Here is a 15,119-nt window from a genome sequence, read left to right on the forward strand (position 1 = left end):
CAAGGAACCTGTATCAAATTCAGGTAACCCTAAACTTTTTTTTCTATTCCACAAAAAAGATGGGGATGTGACCGCCTGCATTGCCCGACGAGGTAGCCTCTCGAGCGAGTGTCCCCCGCATCGCTGCCTTGCGAGGCAACGCTATGGAAGCCTCACGAGGCAGCGCTAGGCAGCGACATGGCTGCTCGCGAAGTAGCTGTTGCCCTGCAAGGCAGCAAGATAGCCACCTCGCGAGGCTTCCATTTGAGACATTGCCCATGTTCATTATTTTCAAAGATAGGAAGCCATTTGACCTCTTTGTAAGATATATCTATAATATTTTTAGTCTTTTGTGTTTTTGCCTTTTTCCTCTCTCGTTTTGTTTGTTTGTTATTTTGGGGGAAGAATTTGTTTAGTATTTGCATGCTTCATACATTCAGCGAGTTGAAGCAGTTCGATCCAAGTTGCTGTTGAGTGTCGTCAAAGCCTTGCTGATATCTTATTACAGGTTTTCTAAATTGCCAAATTTTAGTATGTGGATGTAAATTTGTCTCCTTCCCTTTTTGTAGCAACTACTCCCTCCTCCCTCCTCACTCCGCACTCCTCACTCCACAGCAAGCAAGGAACCTGTATCAAATTCAGGTAACCCTAAACTTTTTTTTCTATTCCACAAAAAAGATGGGGATGTGACCGCCTGCATTGCCCGACGAGGTAGCCTCTCGAGCGAGTGTCCCCCGCATCGCTGCCTTGCGAGGCAACGCTATGGAAGCCTCACGAGGCAGCGCTAGGCAGCGACATGGCTGCTCGCGAAGTAGCTGTTGCCCTGCAAGGCAGCAAGATAGCCACCTCGCGAGGCTTCCATTTGAGACATTGCCCATGTTCATTATTTTCAAAGATAGGAAGCCATTTGACCTCTTTGTAAGATATATCTATAATATTTTTAGTCTTTTGTGTTTTTGCCTTTTTCCTAGATGGAGGTGCAAGAGCATGTTTATCCTATTGTAAATGTTATTTGTTATTTGCCATAAATTGTACTAGTAGCACACATAGCATTGTTTTGTTTGACTAAGATACATCCTTTTGTAGTGTTAAGGAAGGAGCTATGGCTACTAATCCGCTTATGGAACGCATTGAAGCTGCATTGATAGTGAACCAATAGCTTATCAAGTAAGATTTCTAAGACCAATTTGATCTACTTATTTAGCAGCCTGTTTGTTGGCTTTGCCTTTTAAGTTTAGTATATTTTTTTTATGGTTATACTTACCTTTTGATAATTTCTTGCTTGATTTTAAACAGTTCTAGATGATTTTTCTTGTTAAGTTATCAGATTCAGGAATTTGATAGAGTGAGTTACTGCAGCAGAGAACAGTAAAATTTATATGTAACAAAGGTATGACCTTCTGTTGTGCACCGAGAGTCCAATTTGCCTAACAATATTGAGCATTGTTACATTAAAATTTTGAAGGTTGTATCATTTTGCTCTGTTGTCTTTCACTTTGTTTATGCATTTTGATTTATTGTATCAACAATACTGATAAATGACCTATATCAAAAATTGTTATGTGGATATTAAATATATTAATTTCTCTGCCTTGAGAAACTTGATTAAACTCAATTACTGTCACTTATGTTATCAGTTTGTTTTCAACAATGCTTCAATGTATTCCTCCCATGAAGTTTTTAGTTGTGAGTTGAACGTCTCATACTTGAAGATCACATATTCTGAGGAAAAGCATGTACACTTATAGTTCTAAGTAACTTTTGGAATTAGAGTAGTCCTTTTATGTATTAGATGGTTCAAAAATCTTTTTTTTTATATATCTGTCTAGATTTAAGTTGGTTTATTAGTTCTAGCTATATTTTGAACAAAGTTTTGGTAGATTTTCTAAGGGAAGGATAATCCAATCATCATAGATACAATGTATAATAATTATTTTCGTTACTTAATATGTGGCCCTCCCAAACCTAAAATCCTGGATCCGTCCCTGTTTACGTCGTAGCAATTTAGTTGTAGCACCTATAAAATTATAGCTTCTACAACTATATGACAACTCAGTTGGGTAGTTATAAAACCATAACTGCTACAATATATCTCATTGATCTAGGTAACACTGTTTCTAAGGTGATCAGCCCGGTCCCTTGAAGCACTTGCGGCGAGCAACTCAGAATATCAATATCTCATGATTGCACATCTTATTTGGAGAAATAAACCCTATAAATATACTATAATTGAGAATTGAACCGTGATAATAATGACGGATTCAGACAAAAAAAAAGAGGGTGTACGATAATTTAACTCTTTACTGTATCGTAGCTCAGTTATAGTAGTAATAATATCGTAATTGTTATAATACGTCTCGATTCAGATCTAGACGAGAAATATAAGAGATAGTAATGTATAATAATACAATATAAAATAGTTAGAAAATTATGACGTAATTTAATTTAAAAACAAAAAAAAAGTGGGGCGTCATCGTTCCAAAATATAGGACGTGTTACGCTGCCGCGCGCCTGAGAGGGAGAGGGAGAGGGAGAGGGAGGGGTCTACCTGGGCATCGAAATGAACCGGAGTGTCCGGTTCACCGTTCCGGTCTGGTTTTCAATACATGGTGGATTGGGGCCTCTGGCGGCGGACTACATACTCGAGTTCAGTTGTGCCTGGGTCTTGTGATGAAGCCTTGCAGCATCCTCCTTCCCGTATCATCCAAACCCCTACGCTCCTCTATTCCCTTCTCCCATAAAACCCTCCTCCACACCGCCGCCGCCGCCGACTTATCACCCTCTCACTCTCCTCCTGCCGAAACTTCCACCCCCACCGTCACCGGCTCCATCTCCGATCTCATCGCCCTTATCTCCTCCACCCATTCAATCGGCGGCGCCTCTAAGATCCACGCCCTCCTCGCCAAGTCACGCCTTTCGTCTTCCCCTCCCCTCTGCCACCACCTCCTCTCGCTCTACTCCAGATGCCGCTCCCCGGAGTCCTCCCGGAAGCTCTTCGAGGAATTCCCCGACCAGGACCATGTCTCCTGGTCCGCCCTCATCTCCGCCTTCGCCAACAATGGCCTCGGCCGCGACGCCCTCAAAACCTTCCGGAAGATGCGGTCTTTGGGCGTCCCGAGCAACGAGTTCACCCTCCCCTCCGTTCTCAAAGCCTGCTCCGTCTCCTCTGACTTCGTCGCCGGCACACAGGTCCATGCCTTCATCGTAGTCACCGGATTCGAGTCCGATGTGTTCGTCGCTAACACACTCGTCGTCATGTACTCCAACTTTGGGTGCCTATCAGATTCGAAGAGGCTCTTTGAGGGCATTGCCGAGCCGAACAGCGTCTCATGGAACGGTTTGCTTGCTGGCTTTGTGAGGAATGACAGGTTTGAGGAGGCGATCAGTCTGTTTCAGAAGATGGCATTGGGTGCATCGAGGCCTAATGAATTCGGGCTTTCGTGCCTTGTAAATGCTTGCACTGGCTCGCAAGATTTGTCCTCTGGGAAAGCTATTCATGGCTATCTCACTCGACTCGGTTACCATTCAGATCCTTTTATAGCCAATGCCCTCGTCGACATGTATGCTAAGTCAGGTAATTTCAAAGCCGCTGCATTTGTTTTCGAGAAGATTGCTGGACCCGATATAGTTTCATGGAACTCTTTCATTGCTGGCTGTGTTCTGCATGGACATGATCACCAGGCATTGGCTTTGTTGGTGAAGATGAAGGCCTCAGGAATGGTTCCTAATGTGTTCACTTTGTCCAGCATTATCAAAGCTTGTGCGGGGGCAAAAATGTTGGATTTAGGCATGCAGATACACGGTAGCTTGATCGCGGCTGGTTTAGATTCTGATTCATTCGTCGGTGTCGGCCTTGTTGATATGTATGCAAAATGCGATCGATTAGATGATGCTACGAGAGCCTTGTACTCGATCCCCGAACGAGATTTGTTGGCGTGGAATGCTTTGATCTCTGGGTGCTCACATTGCGGAAGGGATGATGAAGCTCTTTCCTTTTTCTCTGACATGAGAAATGGAGGTTTGAGCATAAACCGAACCACACTGTCAGCTGTTCTTAAATCCACAGCAAGCGCACAGGCAATCGGTATCGCCAAGCAGGTGCATGGGCTTGCGATGAGAACTGGCTTTCTGTCAGATCCTCATGTAGTAAATGGCCTAATTGATGCATACGGCAAGTGTAATTCTGTCCAGGAAGCAGGGAGAATTTTCGAGGAATGCCAATCTGCCGATGTGGTGGCTTTCACATCTTTGATCACAGTTCACTCACAGAGTGGGCAAGGGGAAGAAGCTTTCAAAGTGTTCACTAGAATGCTAAGTCAAGAGCTTAAACCAGATTCATATGTCTATAGTAGCCTTCTCAATGCGTGTGCCAGTTTATCTGCTTACGAACAAGGGAAGCAGATTCATGTGCATGTGCTGAAGATGGGTAATATGTCTGATGTGTTTACGGGGAACGCACTTGTTAACATGTATGCCAAGTGCGGGAGTATTGAGGATGCGACCTTAGCTTTCTCTGAGATTCCAGAAAAGGGGGTTGTCTCATGGTCTGCTATGATCGGAGGCCTTGCCCAACACGGACATGGAAAACAGGCATTGGCTTTATTCTCCAAAATGATCGACGATGGTGTGTCTCCAAATCACATTACTTTGACGAGTGTTCTTTCTGCTTGTAACCATGCAGGCCTTGTTGAGGAGTCAAAACATTATTTTGATTCAATGGAAGAGATGTTCGGAGTTCAACGAACACAAGAGCATTATGCCTGTGTGATCGACCTTCTTGGACGTGCTGGTAAATTAGATGAGGCAATGGAACTCGTGCACGCCATGCCTTTTGAAGCCAATGCGTCGGTTTGGGGAGCACTTTTAGGGGCTGCCAGAGTTCATGGAAATATAGAACTGGGTCGACAAGCAGCTGCGGTGCTCTTTAATCTTGAACCAGAGAAATCTGGAACCCATGTGCTTCTTGCAAACATGTATGCTTCGGCAGGAATGTGGGACGATGTTGCTACGGCCAGGAGGTTAATGAAGGATAGCAGGGTGAAGAAAGAACCTGCAGTGAGCTGGGTCGAATTGAAGGGTATGATTTATACTTTCATAGTGGGAGATAGAAGTCATGACCGAACGACTGAGATCTATGCTAAGCTAGAGGAGCTGGGTGATCTAATGAAAAAAGCAGGATACATCCCTAAGCTTGAGATCGACCTCCATGATGTCGAGCCAGGAGAGAAGGAAATTCTCCTCTCTCACCACAGCGAGAGGCTTGCGGTAGCATTTGCATTGATAAGTACTCCAGCTGGAGCCCCCATTAGAGTGAAGAAGAATCTCCGAGTTTGCATAGATTGTCATATGGCATTCAAGTACATATGCAAGATCGTTTCCAGGGAGATTATCATTAGAGATATCAATAGGTTTCATCATTTCAGGGATGGAGCTTGTTCTTGCAGGGATTATTGGTGATCTGCAAAAGGATCAACAGTTTCTTAATTTAAAGTTAAGCTCGTACCAACACCGGCGGTAACGGTTGTGAGATTTTCATTATTAGCGATAAGTTTATTTAAACTACACTAAGATTTTGGCAGGAGCTCAAACTTTAGCTAGTAGGATTCTTTTCAATTCTCCGAATATGGAGTCATAAATGATTGCTTGTTTTGACAAAGGGATTAAGAGAAATGTATGTTGCACATTCAACTTTCAAAATGTTGTATAATCAACTAATGCACTCTTTGTATACATTAATTCTTAATTGTTAAAGAAGTTTTTTTTTGGCTCATGATTAACTTCTTGCTCATCTGTCTTGATATGGGTTAAATGTTATTAGATGATCACTATTTCACTTGGATGGAATATTGTTATTCGGTAAACTAGCCGACAAGCATCAGTCTTATAGTTGGGAAAACAATCACTTGATAACTGATATATTAGGGGCAACGAGTTTATGGCAAAGAAATTCAATGAAGTGCATTCCTCTAGTTGGACTTGTGCATCTCTGAACAGGATTAAGGTACTTCCAAACTTGATAGTTTGAATTGCTTTAAATCGAATGTTTTTGGTTTCCTTATGGTCATTAGTGCTTGTTTGGTTTTGATTTTCTCCCTTTTTGAATGCTTGCTTGTTTGGATAGAATGACTGCATGTGAAGAGGAGCATTATTCTCCAGCATTCAAGTGCAATGATAAAGTTGCTGTCGTGTAGCTTACAGGTCACAGATCTGAATCTTAAAAATAACCTCTTACAAAGTATGGTAAAGTTGCAAACAATAGTCTTTTCCTTAAGATCCCACATTGGTTGGAGGATGAACACTTAGCATAGCAATCACGAGGAGAATAAGTGTAATTAGCTAAAAACTAACTAAAATTGATCAATTCATAATCAAATTAATTCAAACTCAAAGGAGTTAGAGATTTATTCAGTCTTCCTCTAAAAGGTAGCTAATGGTTAACAATATTACAAAACTAGCAAGACAAACATCTAAAGGGTACCTGCCCCCTCCGGAGTCAAAAGATGATATTTTGCTAACTCTATTTATTCTTTTGCGTATGATCTTTTGGACCAAGCTATAATTTTGAAGCAAGAAGACTGAACTTGTTGAAGAAGTTGGAGATGTGTTCAGTAACCTCACGTGGTTTTTCTTGATTGACGAAGTGAGCTACTCCCTCCATCACAACCACCTCCTCAAGCAATGGCACATCTTGCTTGAAACCACCTTTGTGCAAGTAGTCCTGGATACCTGGATAATGGTACGTTAGGTCTTTGTCGCCGACGATAAACTTCACCGGAACTTTTATCTGTGCACTATACCATGGTGCTCCCAGTTCCCAATTTCTGCATGAGTATTCTAGAGATTGAGATATGAAATTTGAACTTATCCATATGGAATATAATGCTAAACATATAATAACTTAGTCATCTTAATTCTTAGCTAAAGTTCTTAACTGTCCTTGTGCTAAAACTTGATTAGATCAAAATGGAGGATGAGTGATACTTACAAATCCAAACATCTGTAATAATTGACCGGACCAGTGAATCCAGATTTCTCAAATTTGCTTATATAATAGCTTATATCTTCTTCTGAAAGCCAAGAGGGAGGCAATGAAGCATCCTCCTGCTCAGTTAAATGATTGGTACGCTTATAGCAGAAAAATCTTCGCAATGCATTTCTAGTCCCAATATGAGCAAAAGTTGCTTCAATGACTCCAGGTTCCTGCACGTTGTTCAAATAAATGATGCATGCTCAGAAGGGAATCGATATAAGAGTGCAACATTAGTGTATCTGAAAGTGATTTAAAAGAAAGTCAAAAATGAAAAGGGCTTCCCATTTTTATACAAATCATCAAAAGATGTCCCTTCCTTTAAAAAAAAAAATTCCTATCATATTTTTATCTAGAAAATACTCTTTATTCCTATCTGAAAATACCCTTTGTTACTGTTACTTGATCAACAACACCATACAATTTCCAGCCAAATTCAAACAGAACTATTCTATGCTACAACTGTAGAAATTACTCGATAGCTACTGCATAGTGTTTAGTTTGATGATTTTTCAGGCTATAGCAGCTACCAATAGTTGTTACATAATTATAACTAGATCCTAAAACATTGAACCCTAGATTCCAAATAAACTATTATATTAAAATACTCTTTTGATCAAAATTATTTAAACTTTATCAAAAACAAGGTAATCTAATGATATACTTGATTTGATTTTGAAAAGGAAACTAAACAACAGCTAGAATCTTGCAGATAGGATGTGGATGAGGATGAGGAGCCGCACCTGGAACTTGCAGATGTAGTAGTCGTCTCCATAATGAGATCTGAAGTAGTCAACAAGCTTGCCGTTAGGGTTTCGATGCAAAAATGGTGAAAACGCCACACTGAGATTCACAAGCGCCCTCACTCTATCCGGCCGAAACAGGCACATATACCAAGCTATGAGTGCCCCCCAATCATGCCCCACCAAGAATACCTAATTTTTTTTAAATAAGCAATCAATTTCAAACATTGGAGCAGCTGAGCCTATTCAAGGAAGGTAGATTTCTCGTGAGAAGTAGGGAGATCGGAGAACCTGAGGCAGGGCGAGGGCGTCGAGGAGGGCGACGATGTCGCCCACGATATGTAAGACGGAGTAGGAGGCGGCATCGGGCGGCGCGGAGGAGTCACCGTATCCGCGGAGGTCTGGGGCGAGCGCGCGGAAGCCGCGGGCGGCGAGGCCGAGAATCTGGTGGCGCCACGAGTACCAGAGCTCCGGGAAGCCGTGGAGCAGCAGCACCGGCGGGCCCTCCCCCTTCTCCGCCAGGTGAATCTGGATTCCGTTGGCCTCCACCTGCCTGTGGATGATGCCTTCCCCTTCCATATTTGCTCGATAATGGAAGAAAATAATAAATAATACTTCTAAAACGGTCTTCGACGGTAATAAAAAGAAAAGAAAAATGGCCAGTGCAATTGTGATATCCTCCCATCAATAATTAAGGGTCTAATATTCGAATTTTACTTGTAGTAGATTTTTGTAAAAAGCGGGCTTAGGACGGTTGATCTTCTGGATAAGTCTTCATAAGTGTTTCCTATTTTACTCAAGAGACTAATATAAAACTTTTAGTCATCCCAAGATTAATTGGATTTGAATTGTGATTTATGTTTCAAAGTCAAACATTTAAAATAAAATTCTAAAAAATTTGAAATAATGTTTTTCTATGAAATAAATAGGGAAAAATTAAAAAGATTTTCCAAATTATAGAGTGCATTTGTAAAAAATAAAAATAAAAGGACATCTCATCAAATATTTTTACGATAAAATACCCTTTATCCTATATTATTATAGCATTGTTTTTTATTCTTAGAACTATGACAAACTATTATAATATGTAAAAATTATTTTATACATAAAATTTATCATAGTTGCTTTGTAGATACTACTTAATAATTGATCTTAAACATTACTAGTTGTTAGAAAAATTAATTATTTTAGAGTTTAAAATTTATAATTTAAATCAACTATTTCAGAGTTTAGAATTTATGGTTTAAAATTTTAAAACCTAGGATTTGATCATAGCGTAAAAGTTATTTGGTAGTTATTATAATATAAAAAAATTAAATATTTCACTAAATCAAATAAACTCTAAATATTATTATATTAAAATACTCTTTAACATTTAAACATATTAAAAATTATTTTAAATTAATTAATATTATTTTAAAATAATTATAACACTAATATTTAATATTACAGTAACTTTTATACGTTATATTATCTGGTCATAACTGTTAAAAAATAAAAGTATTGTCGGTGTAAAATATTAGAGAGGCGTTCTCTGATTTTTTTTATTTTTTTATTTTTAAAAACAGGAGTCCTTTTTTAAAATTGATTTAATTTGGATCGTCCTTTTGTTTTTTACCCAAATAAATAAGGGCGGGAAACTCCGTTACAATCGAAGCGTGATGTGGAATCCAAACGTGGAATCAAGTCCGGCCGAGGCCTGCAGCTGGTGCCAACCACGTGTGACTCGGATCGCCGTGTCTTGATTTCCTTCCTCAGTCCTCACGAGCCACGCCACGCCACGCCACACCGCGCCGTTCTATAAACTGATTCTTAGATGCCCGACACTTCCAGTCATTAAGAGTAATGCAATCTTAAATTTATAAATCTAATTTTATCATTAGATCTATTATATCATATAATTGTCCCATCAAAAATAAAAAATCTATGATTTCTATAAACCTTTTTTTATCATCATAAATTCAACAAATAACTTTATATTGGATCCACCACATCATTATCTATATTTTCTATTTATTATCTTATTTAATATTTATTTATATATTATTATAAATATATATTTATAATATACATGTTAATTAATTTATTAAGCATATATATTAGTTTTATTTAATATTTTTTAATAAAGTATTAATTTAATAATTTATGCTTGACAACTATAAGTAGAACTCATGTCCATTAATTTTTTTATTCTTAAAAGCACTATGAAGTCAGCATCCAATTTTAAATGCTGACTTCTTAAATCCTCAATTTTTAGGAGATGTGCAATGTAATTGGGTTTACAAAACTCAACTTCTTGGGTTTTGTAAATCTATCGTTGCATACACCCTTGTTGGTTTGGTTTTGATTTGCCCATAGGCTGCCGCATAATATTATGTCTGAATCGGACAATTTTATTTGAATCGGACAGGATCGATCCTAAGTTACTTAGATCTGAAATCAAGTGCTCATGAATAAATTTAGTATTCGATTTAATAAAAATTTATTTATTTTTATTCAATATATATATAATTAATTAAATAACTGATTAAATTAAACAAATAAATTTAAATACATATGTGTTCAGCTTGTTAATATTCATGAATAACGTTTATGAACGATGTTCGTAAACCATGTCATTAATAAAATTCTTATCAATATACTAAATAAATAAATTTAAATTATTAATCTCAATAACCAATTAAACAAGTAAAACTTTCAAATAATCAAAAAACCTTGAATTGAGAACTCGATAACATCTAAATAAACTAAGTTGGAACCAAACTCAAGTCAAGCTTGAATTGAGAGCTCGATAATATCTAAATGAATCAAACTCATAAAATATAAATCAAACCAAGTTTAAATAATCATTTTAAAAATTTAATTCATTTTAAAATTTTAATTCATTTTAAATTTGACTTAGTTCGATTTAATAAGCTTCAACATTTAAAGTTGGACTCATTTACTGCCATAATCCTAAGATTTCAATGCCTACAGAGGCCTCCATATTCATTTACTATTCCTCCATATTTGTGCTGTTGTTGAACCTCCTTTTAATGTTAGGATTCCACATTTTTTTTGTGTTTGGTTTTGAATTTCTCCCTTTTCTCGTGCTTGCTTGTTTGGATATGGAACGACTGCGTGCGAAGAGAGGAGCATTGTTCTCCAGCATTCAAGGATCACGAGGAGGAGAATAAGTGTAATTAGCTAAAAACTAACTAAAATTGATCAACGCATAATCAAATTAATTCAAACTCAAAGGAGTTACAGTTTTATTCAGTCTACCTCTAAACGGTAGCTAATGCATAGCAATATTGCAAACCCATTAAGACGAACATCTAAAGGGTACCTACCCCCTCCAGAGTTGAAAGATGATATTCTGCAAACTCTATTTATTATTTTGCGTACGCGCATTTGGACCAAGCTATAATTTTGAAGCATCAAGACTGAACTTGTTGAAGAAGTTGTAGATGTGTTCAGTCACCTCATGTGGCTTTTCTTGATTGATGAAGTGCGCTACTCCCTCCATCACAACCACCTCCTCAAGCAATGGCACATCCTGTTTGAAACCACCTTTGTGCAAGTAGTCCTGGATACCTGGATAATGGTACGTTAGGTCTTTGTCACCGACGATAAACTTCACCGGAACTTTTATCTGTGCACTGTACCATGGTGCTCCCAGCTCGCAATTTCTGCATGAGCATTCCAGAGATTGAGATATGAAATATGAACTTATCCATATCTACATGGATTTTTTTTTATAAGGGATAGAATGCTAAACATATAATAACTTAGTTATCTTAACGCTTAAGCTAAAGTTTGATTAGATCAAAATGGAGGATGAGTGATACTTACAAATCCAAACATCTGTAATAATTGACCGGACCAGTAAATCCAGATTTCTCAAATTTGCTTATATAATAGCTTATATCTTCTTCTGAAAGCCAAGAGGGAGGCAATGAAGCATCCTCCTGCTCATTTAAAGGATTGGTACCCCTAAAGCTGAAAAGTCCTCGCATTACGTTTCCAGTTCCAATATGAGCAAAAGTTGCTTCTATGACTCCAGGTTCCTGCACGTTGTTCAAATGATGCACGTTGTTAAAAAGTGATTTAAAAGGCAAAAATGAAAAGGGCTTCCCATATTATACAAATCGTCAAAAGGATATCCCTTTTTCAAAAACAAAAAATCAAAAGAAAACCCTATCAGATTTTTATCTCGACAATACCCTTTATTCAAGCATTGTTGTAGCAACTGCTGAGTAATTACTACAAAATGTAGAATCTATTCTATAGTTACGTTGTAACATGTAAAAACTATTCAATAGTTACTACAATGTGTTTAGAGTTTAGTTTCTTTAAAGTGAAATAGATAAATTTTCACATTGTAGTAATTACACAGTCGTAACTAAGGTGGCGTTTGGTTTAGAGGTTTGGGAATAAGGGAATGGATTCATTCCCAAACCTTATGTTTGGTTGATGGGAATGGAATCAAGATTTTGGAATGAAACCCAAAATCTTGAATATGGATGAAACCCACCCCTTCCCTTGAGTTTTGATGGAATGGGAATAAGAATTAAGTTTTGGACGAAAATATCCTTAATATATTTGTTCAATTTTTCTTTGATTTCACTCTCTTTCCTTATTCTCTCTTATCATACTTTCTCTCTCCTCATTCTATCATCACATTTTCTCTCTCAACATACTTTTTCTCTCATCACACATTCTCTACCATTTTATCTCTGTATTCTCTCTCATCTCACTTTCTCTCTCTTCATTCTCTCCTCATTTTTTTTTCATCATACTTTCTCTCTCCTCAATCTCTCTTACCATACTCTCTTTCTATATTTTATCTCATCTCACTTTCTCTCTCTCTTCATTATCTTCCATCACACTCTCTCTCCTCATTCTCTCTCAACACACATTCTCTACCATTTTCTCTCTGTATTATCTTTCATCCCACACTCTCTCTCTCATTATTTTCTCTCTTTATTCTCTCATTTTTTTTATTATACTTCTCTCTCATCATATTTTTTCCACTCTTCAATCTCTCTTATCATATTCTCTCTCCATATTTTCTCTCATCACACTTTCTCTCTCTTCATTCTCTTCCATCACACACTCTCTCTTCATTTTCTCTCATCATACTTTCCCTTTATTCATTTTTTTCCCATCACATTTTCTCATCATACTTTTTCTCCTCAATCTCTTATTTTCTCTCATCACACTTTCTTTCTCTTCATTTTTTCCCATCACTCTTTCTCTCTCAACACACTTTCTCTCTCATCATACTTTTTTTCTTCTCAATCTCTCCTATCACGCTATCTCTTCTCATTTTCTCTCATTACACTTTCCCTCTCTTCATTTTTTTCCCATTACACTTTCTTTCTCATCATACTTTCTCTCTCATCATACTTTCTCTCTCATCGTACTTTCTCTCTCATCGTACTTTCTCTCTCATCATATGTTTCTCTCACATCCAACTTTCTCTTCCATTTAATTTTTCTTTTATTTTCCTCTAAGAGTAAAAAAAGAAATTTAGGTTCATTCCAATTGAAAATATTCAACTAACCAAACATTATTTTTAAGAATGATACCCAAACTTATACTCATTCGCATTCCATAATACTATGATACTCATTCTCATTCCGATTCCTAGGAGAGAACCAAACGTCACCTAAATCTTAAAACCTTAAACCCTAGATTCTAAACAACACTATTATATTAAAATACTCTTTACCAACTTGGTCAAAATTATTTAAAATTCATCAAAATCACTTTAAATTAATTAAAATCACTTTAAAACAATTGTAGAAGTTATTAAGTAGTTACAACACTACAAGAGTATTGTATTAAGTATTACATGTTGTACCAGTTACAAAATAGCTTCAACATATTATAGCTACTAGTCGTAGCTGCTACAATAACACTGGAAGAAACAATATTGTAGTAGATACTCGATAGCTGTTACACATTGTAGAAGCTACCGATAGCTGCTACAACAATACCGGAATAAGGGGTATTATGCGGGGAAAACCTTAGTTGGGGTAACCTTTTAAATTTTTTAAAAAAATGGACATCCATTTGATTTTTTTTTTTTTAATTTGGGGTGTCCTTTTGATTTTTGCCCTTAAACGAATGGTGCAAGATGGTCTGAATTGCTCAGCTAGCCCTAATAGTTATTTTTTAATTTGGCTGGAAATTGTACGGTGTTGTTGATCAAGTAGCAATAACTCGCATACTGTATTCTGTAATCACAAACTATGTTCTAATATTCTATGATCTTTGCCTTGAAATAGATAATCTAATGATATACTTGATTTCATTTTGAAAAGGAAACTAAACAAAAGCTAGAATCTTGCAGTCAGGATGAGGATGAAGAGCCACACCTGGAACTTGCAGATGTAGTAGTCGTCTCCATAAAGAGATCTGAATTGGTCAACAAGCTTGCCTTCAGGGTTTCGGGGCAAAAATGGTGAAAACGCCACACTGAGATTCACAACAGCCTTCACTCTATCCGGCCGAAACAGGCACATGTACCAAGCTATGATTGCCCCCCAATCATGCCCCACCAAGAATACCTATTTTTTTTTTTAATCAATCCAAGCAATCAATTTCGAACTTCGAAACAACTGAGCCTATTCAAGGAAGGTAGATTTCTCAGATCGGAGAACCTGAGGCAGGGCGAGGGCGTCGAGGAGGGCGACGAGGTCGCCCACGATATGTAAGACGGAGTAGGAGACAGCATCGGGCGGCGCGGAGGAGTCGCCGTAGCCGCGGAGGTCTGGTGCGAGCGCGCGGAAGCCGCGGGAGGCGAGGCCAAGAATCTGGTGGCGCCACGAGTACCAGAGCTCCGGGAAGCCGTGGAGCAGCAGCACCGGCGGGCCCTCCCCCTTCTCCGCCAGGTGAATCTGGATTCCGTTGGCCTCCACCTGCCTGTGGATGATGCCTTCCCCTTCCATATTTGCTCGCCTTCTGACGAAAATGGAAACTCTTGTCAGTATACGTAGAGAAGATAAATAAATAAATAAATAAATAATATCTAAAACTGCCATCCACGTATTTGTCACTCGGGGCAGGGATAATTCTCATAAGGATTTGAATCTCAGGCATTTTCTAACGTTCCAGTTCCAACCATTAATGATTTTAGCTGTCGTGTTAGAATTCATACGTGCTTTTTAAATTTATTTGCTGGTCGATTAATCGGATAATTGAGTATTTAGATTATTAAATAATAATAATAATAATAATTTTAATAATATTTTATTTTATAAATTTAAATTAATATGGTGGTATATCATGATGGTAAAAAATGAATAAGTTAATCCCCAACTGAGATTAACTCATCTCAGAATTAATATAGAAAAAATAAATCATGAACAATTAATAATTTT

At 37.8% G+C, this 15,119-nt stretch overlaps 3 protein-coding genes across 6 annotated transcripts; 1 reads left to right on the plus strand and 2 right to left on the minus strand.

Annotated features, from left to right (window-relative positions):
* Window positions 1-2,585: 2,585 nt before the first annotated feature.
* LOC122046314 (pentatricopeptide repeat-containing protein At4g14850-like) lies at window positions 2,586-5,752 on the plus strand. Its single transcript, XM_042606933.1, has one exon. The coding sequence runs from the start codon at window positions 2,650-2,652 to the stop codon at window positions 5,434-5,436; it is 2,787 nt and encodes a 928-aa protein (XP_042462867.1). The 5' UTR covers window positions 2,586-2,649; the 3' UTR covers window positions 5,437-5,752.
* Window positions 5,753-6,352: 600 nt separating this feature from the next.
* Window positions 6,353-8,352, minus strand: LOC122046315 (bifunctional epoxide hydrolase 2-like). Of its 4 annotated transcripts, none has more exons than XM_042606936.1 (5): window positions 8,041-8,352; window positions 7,750-7,941; window positions 6,965-7,179; window positions 6,777-6,813; window positions 6,353-6,705 (listed from the first exon to the last, which is right to left on the minus strand). In XM_042606936.1, the coding sequence occupies exons 1-5, from the start codon at window positions 8,326-8,328 to the stop codon at window positions 6,637-6,639; spliced, it is 801 nt and encodes a 266-aa protein (XP_042462870.1). In that variant the 5' UTR covers window positions 8,329-8,352; the 3' UTR covers window positions 6,353-6,636. The 4 variants fall into 4 exon arrangements, with proteins under 4 accessions (XP_042462870.1, XP_042462868.1, XP_042462871.1 ...); XM_042606937.1 differs by having other exon boundaries at window positions 6,510-6,705; window positions 6,777-6,800; XM_042606934.1 differs by having other exon boundaries at window positions 6,353-6,800.
* A 2,600-nt stretch (window positions 8,353-10,952) lies between these two features.
* LOC122046316 (epoxide hydrolase A-like) lies at window positions 10,953-14,692 on the minus strand. Its single transcript, XM_042606939.1, has 4 exons — window positions 14,400-14,692; window positions 14,115-14,306; window positions 11,584-11,798; window positions 10,953-11,420 (listed from the first exon to the last, which is right to left on the minus strand). The coding sequence occupies exons 1-4, from the start codon at window positions 14,685-14,687 to the stop codon at window positions 11,153-11,155; spliced, it is 963 nt and encodes a 320-aa protein (XP_042462873.1). The 5' UTR covers window positions 14,688-14,692; the 3' UTR covers window positions 10,953-11,152.
* Window positions 14,693-15,119: the final 427 nt, after the last annotated feature.

The sequence above is a fragment of the Zingiber officinale genome, chromosome 2B, assembly GCF_018446385.1.
Source record: "Zingiber officinale cultivar Zhangliang chromosome 2B, Zo_v1.1, whole genome shotgun sequence".
NCBI classification, from domain to species: Eukaryota; Viridiplantae; Streptophyta; class Magnoliopsida; order Zingiberales; family Zingiberaceae; genus Zingiber; species Zingiber officinale.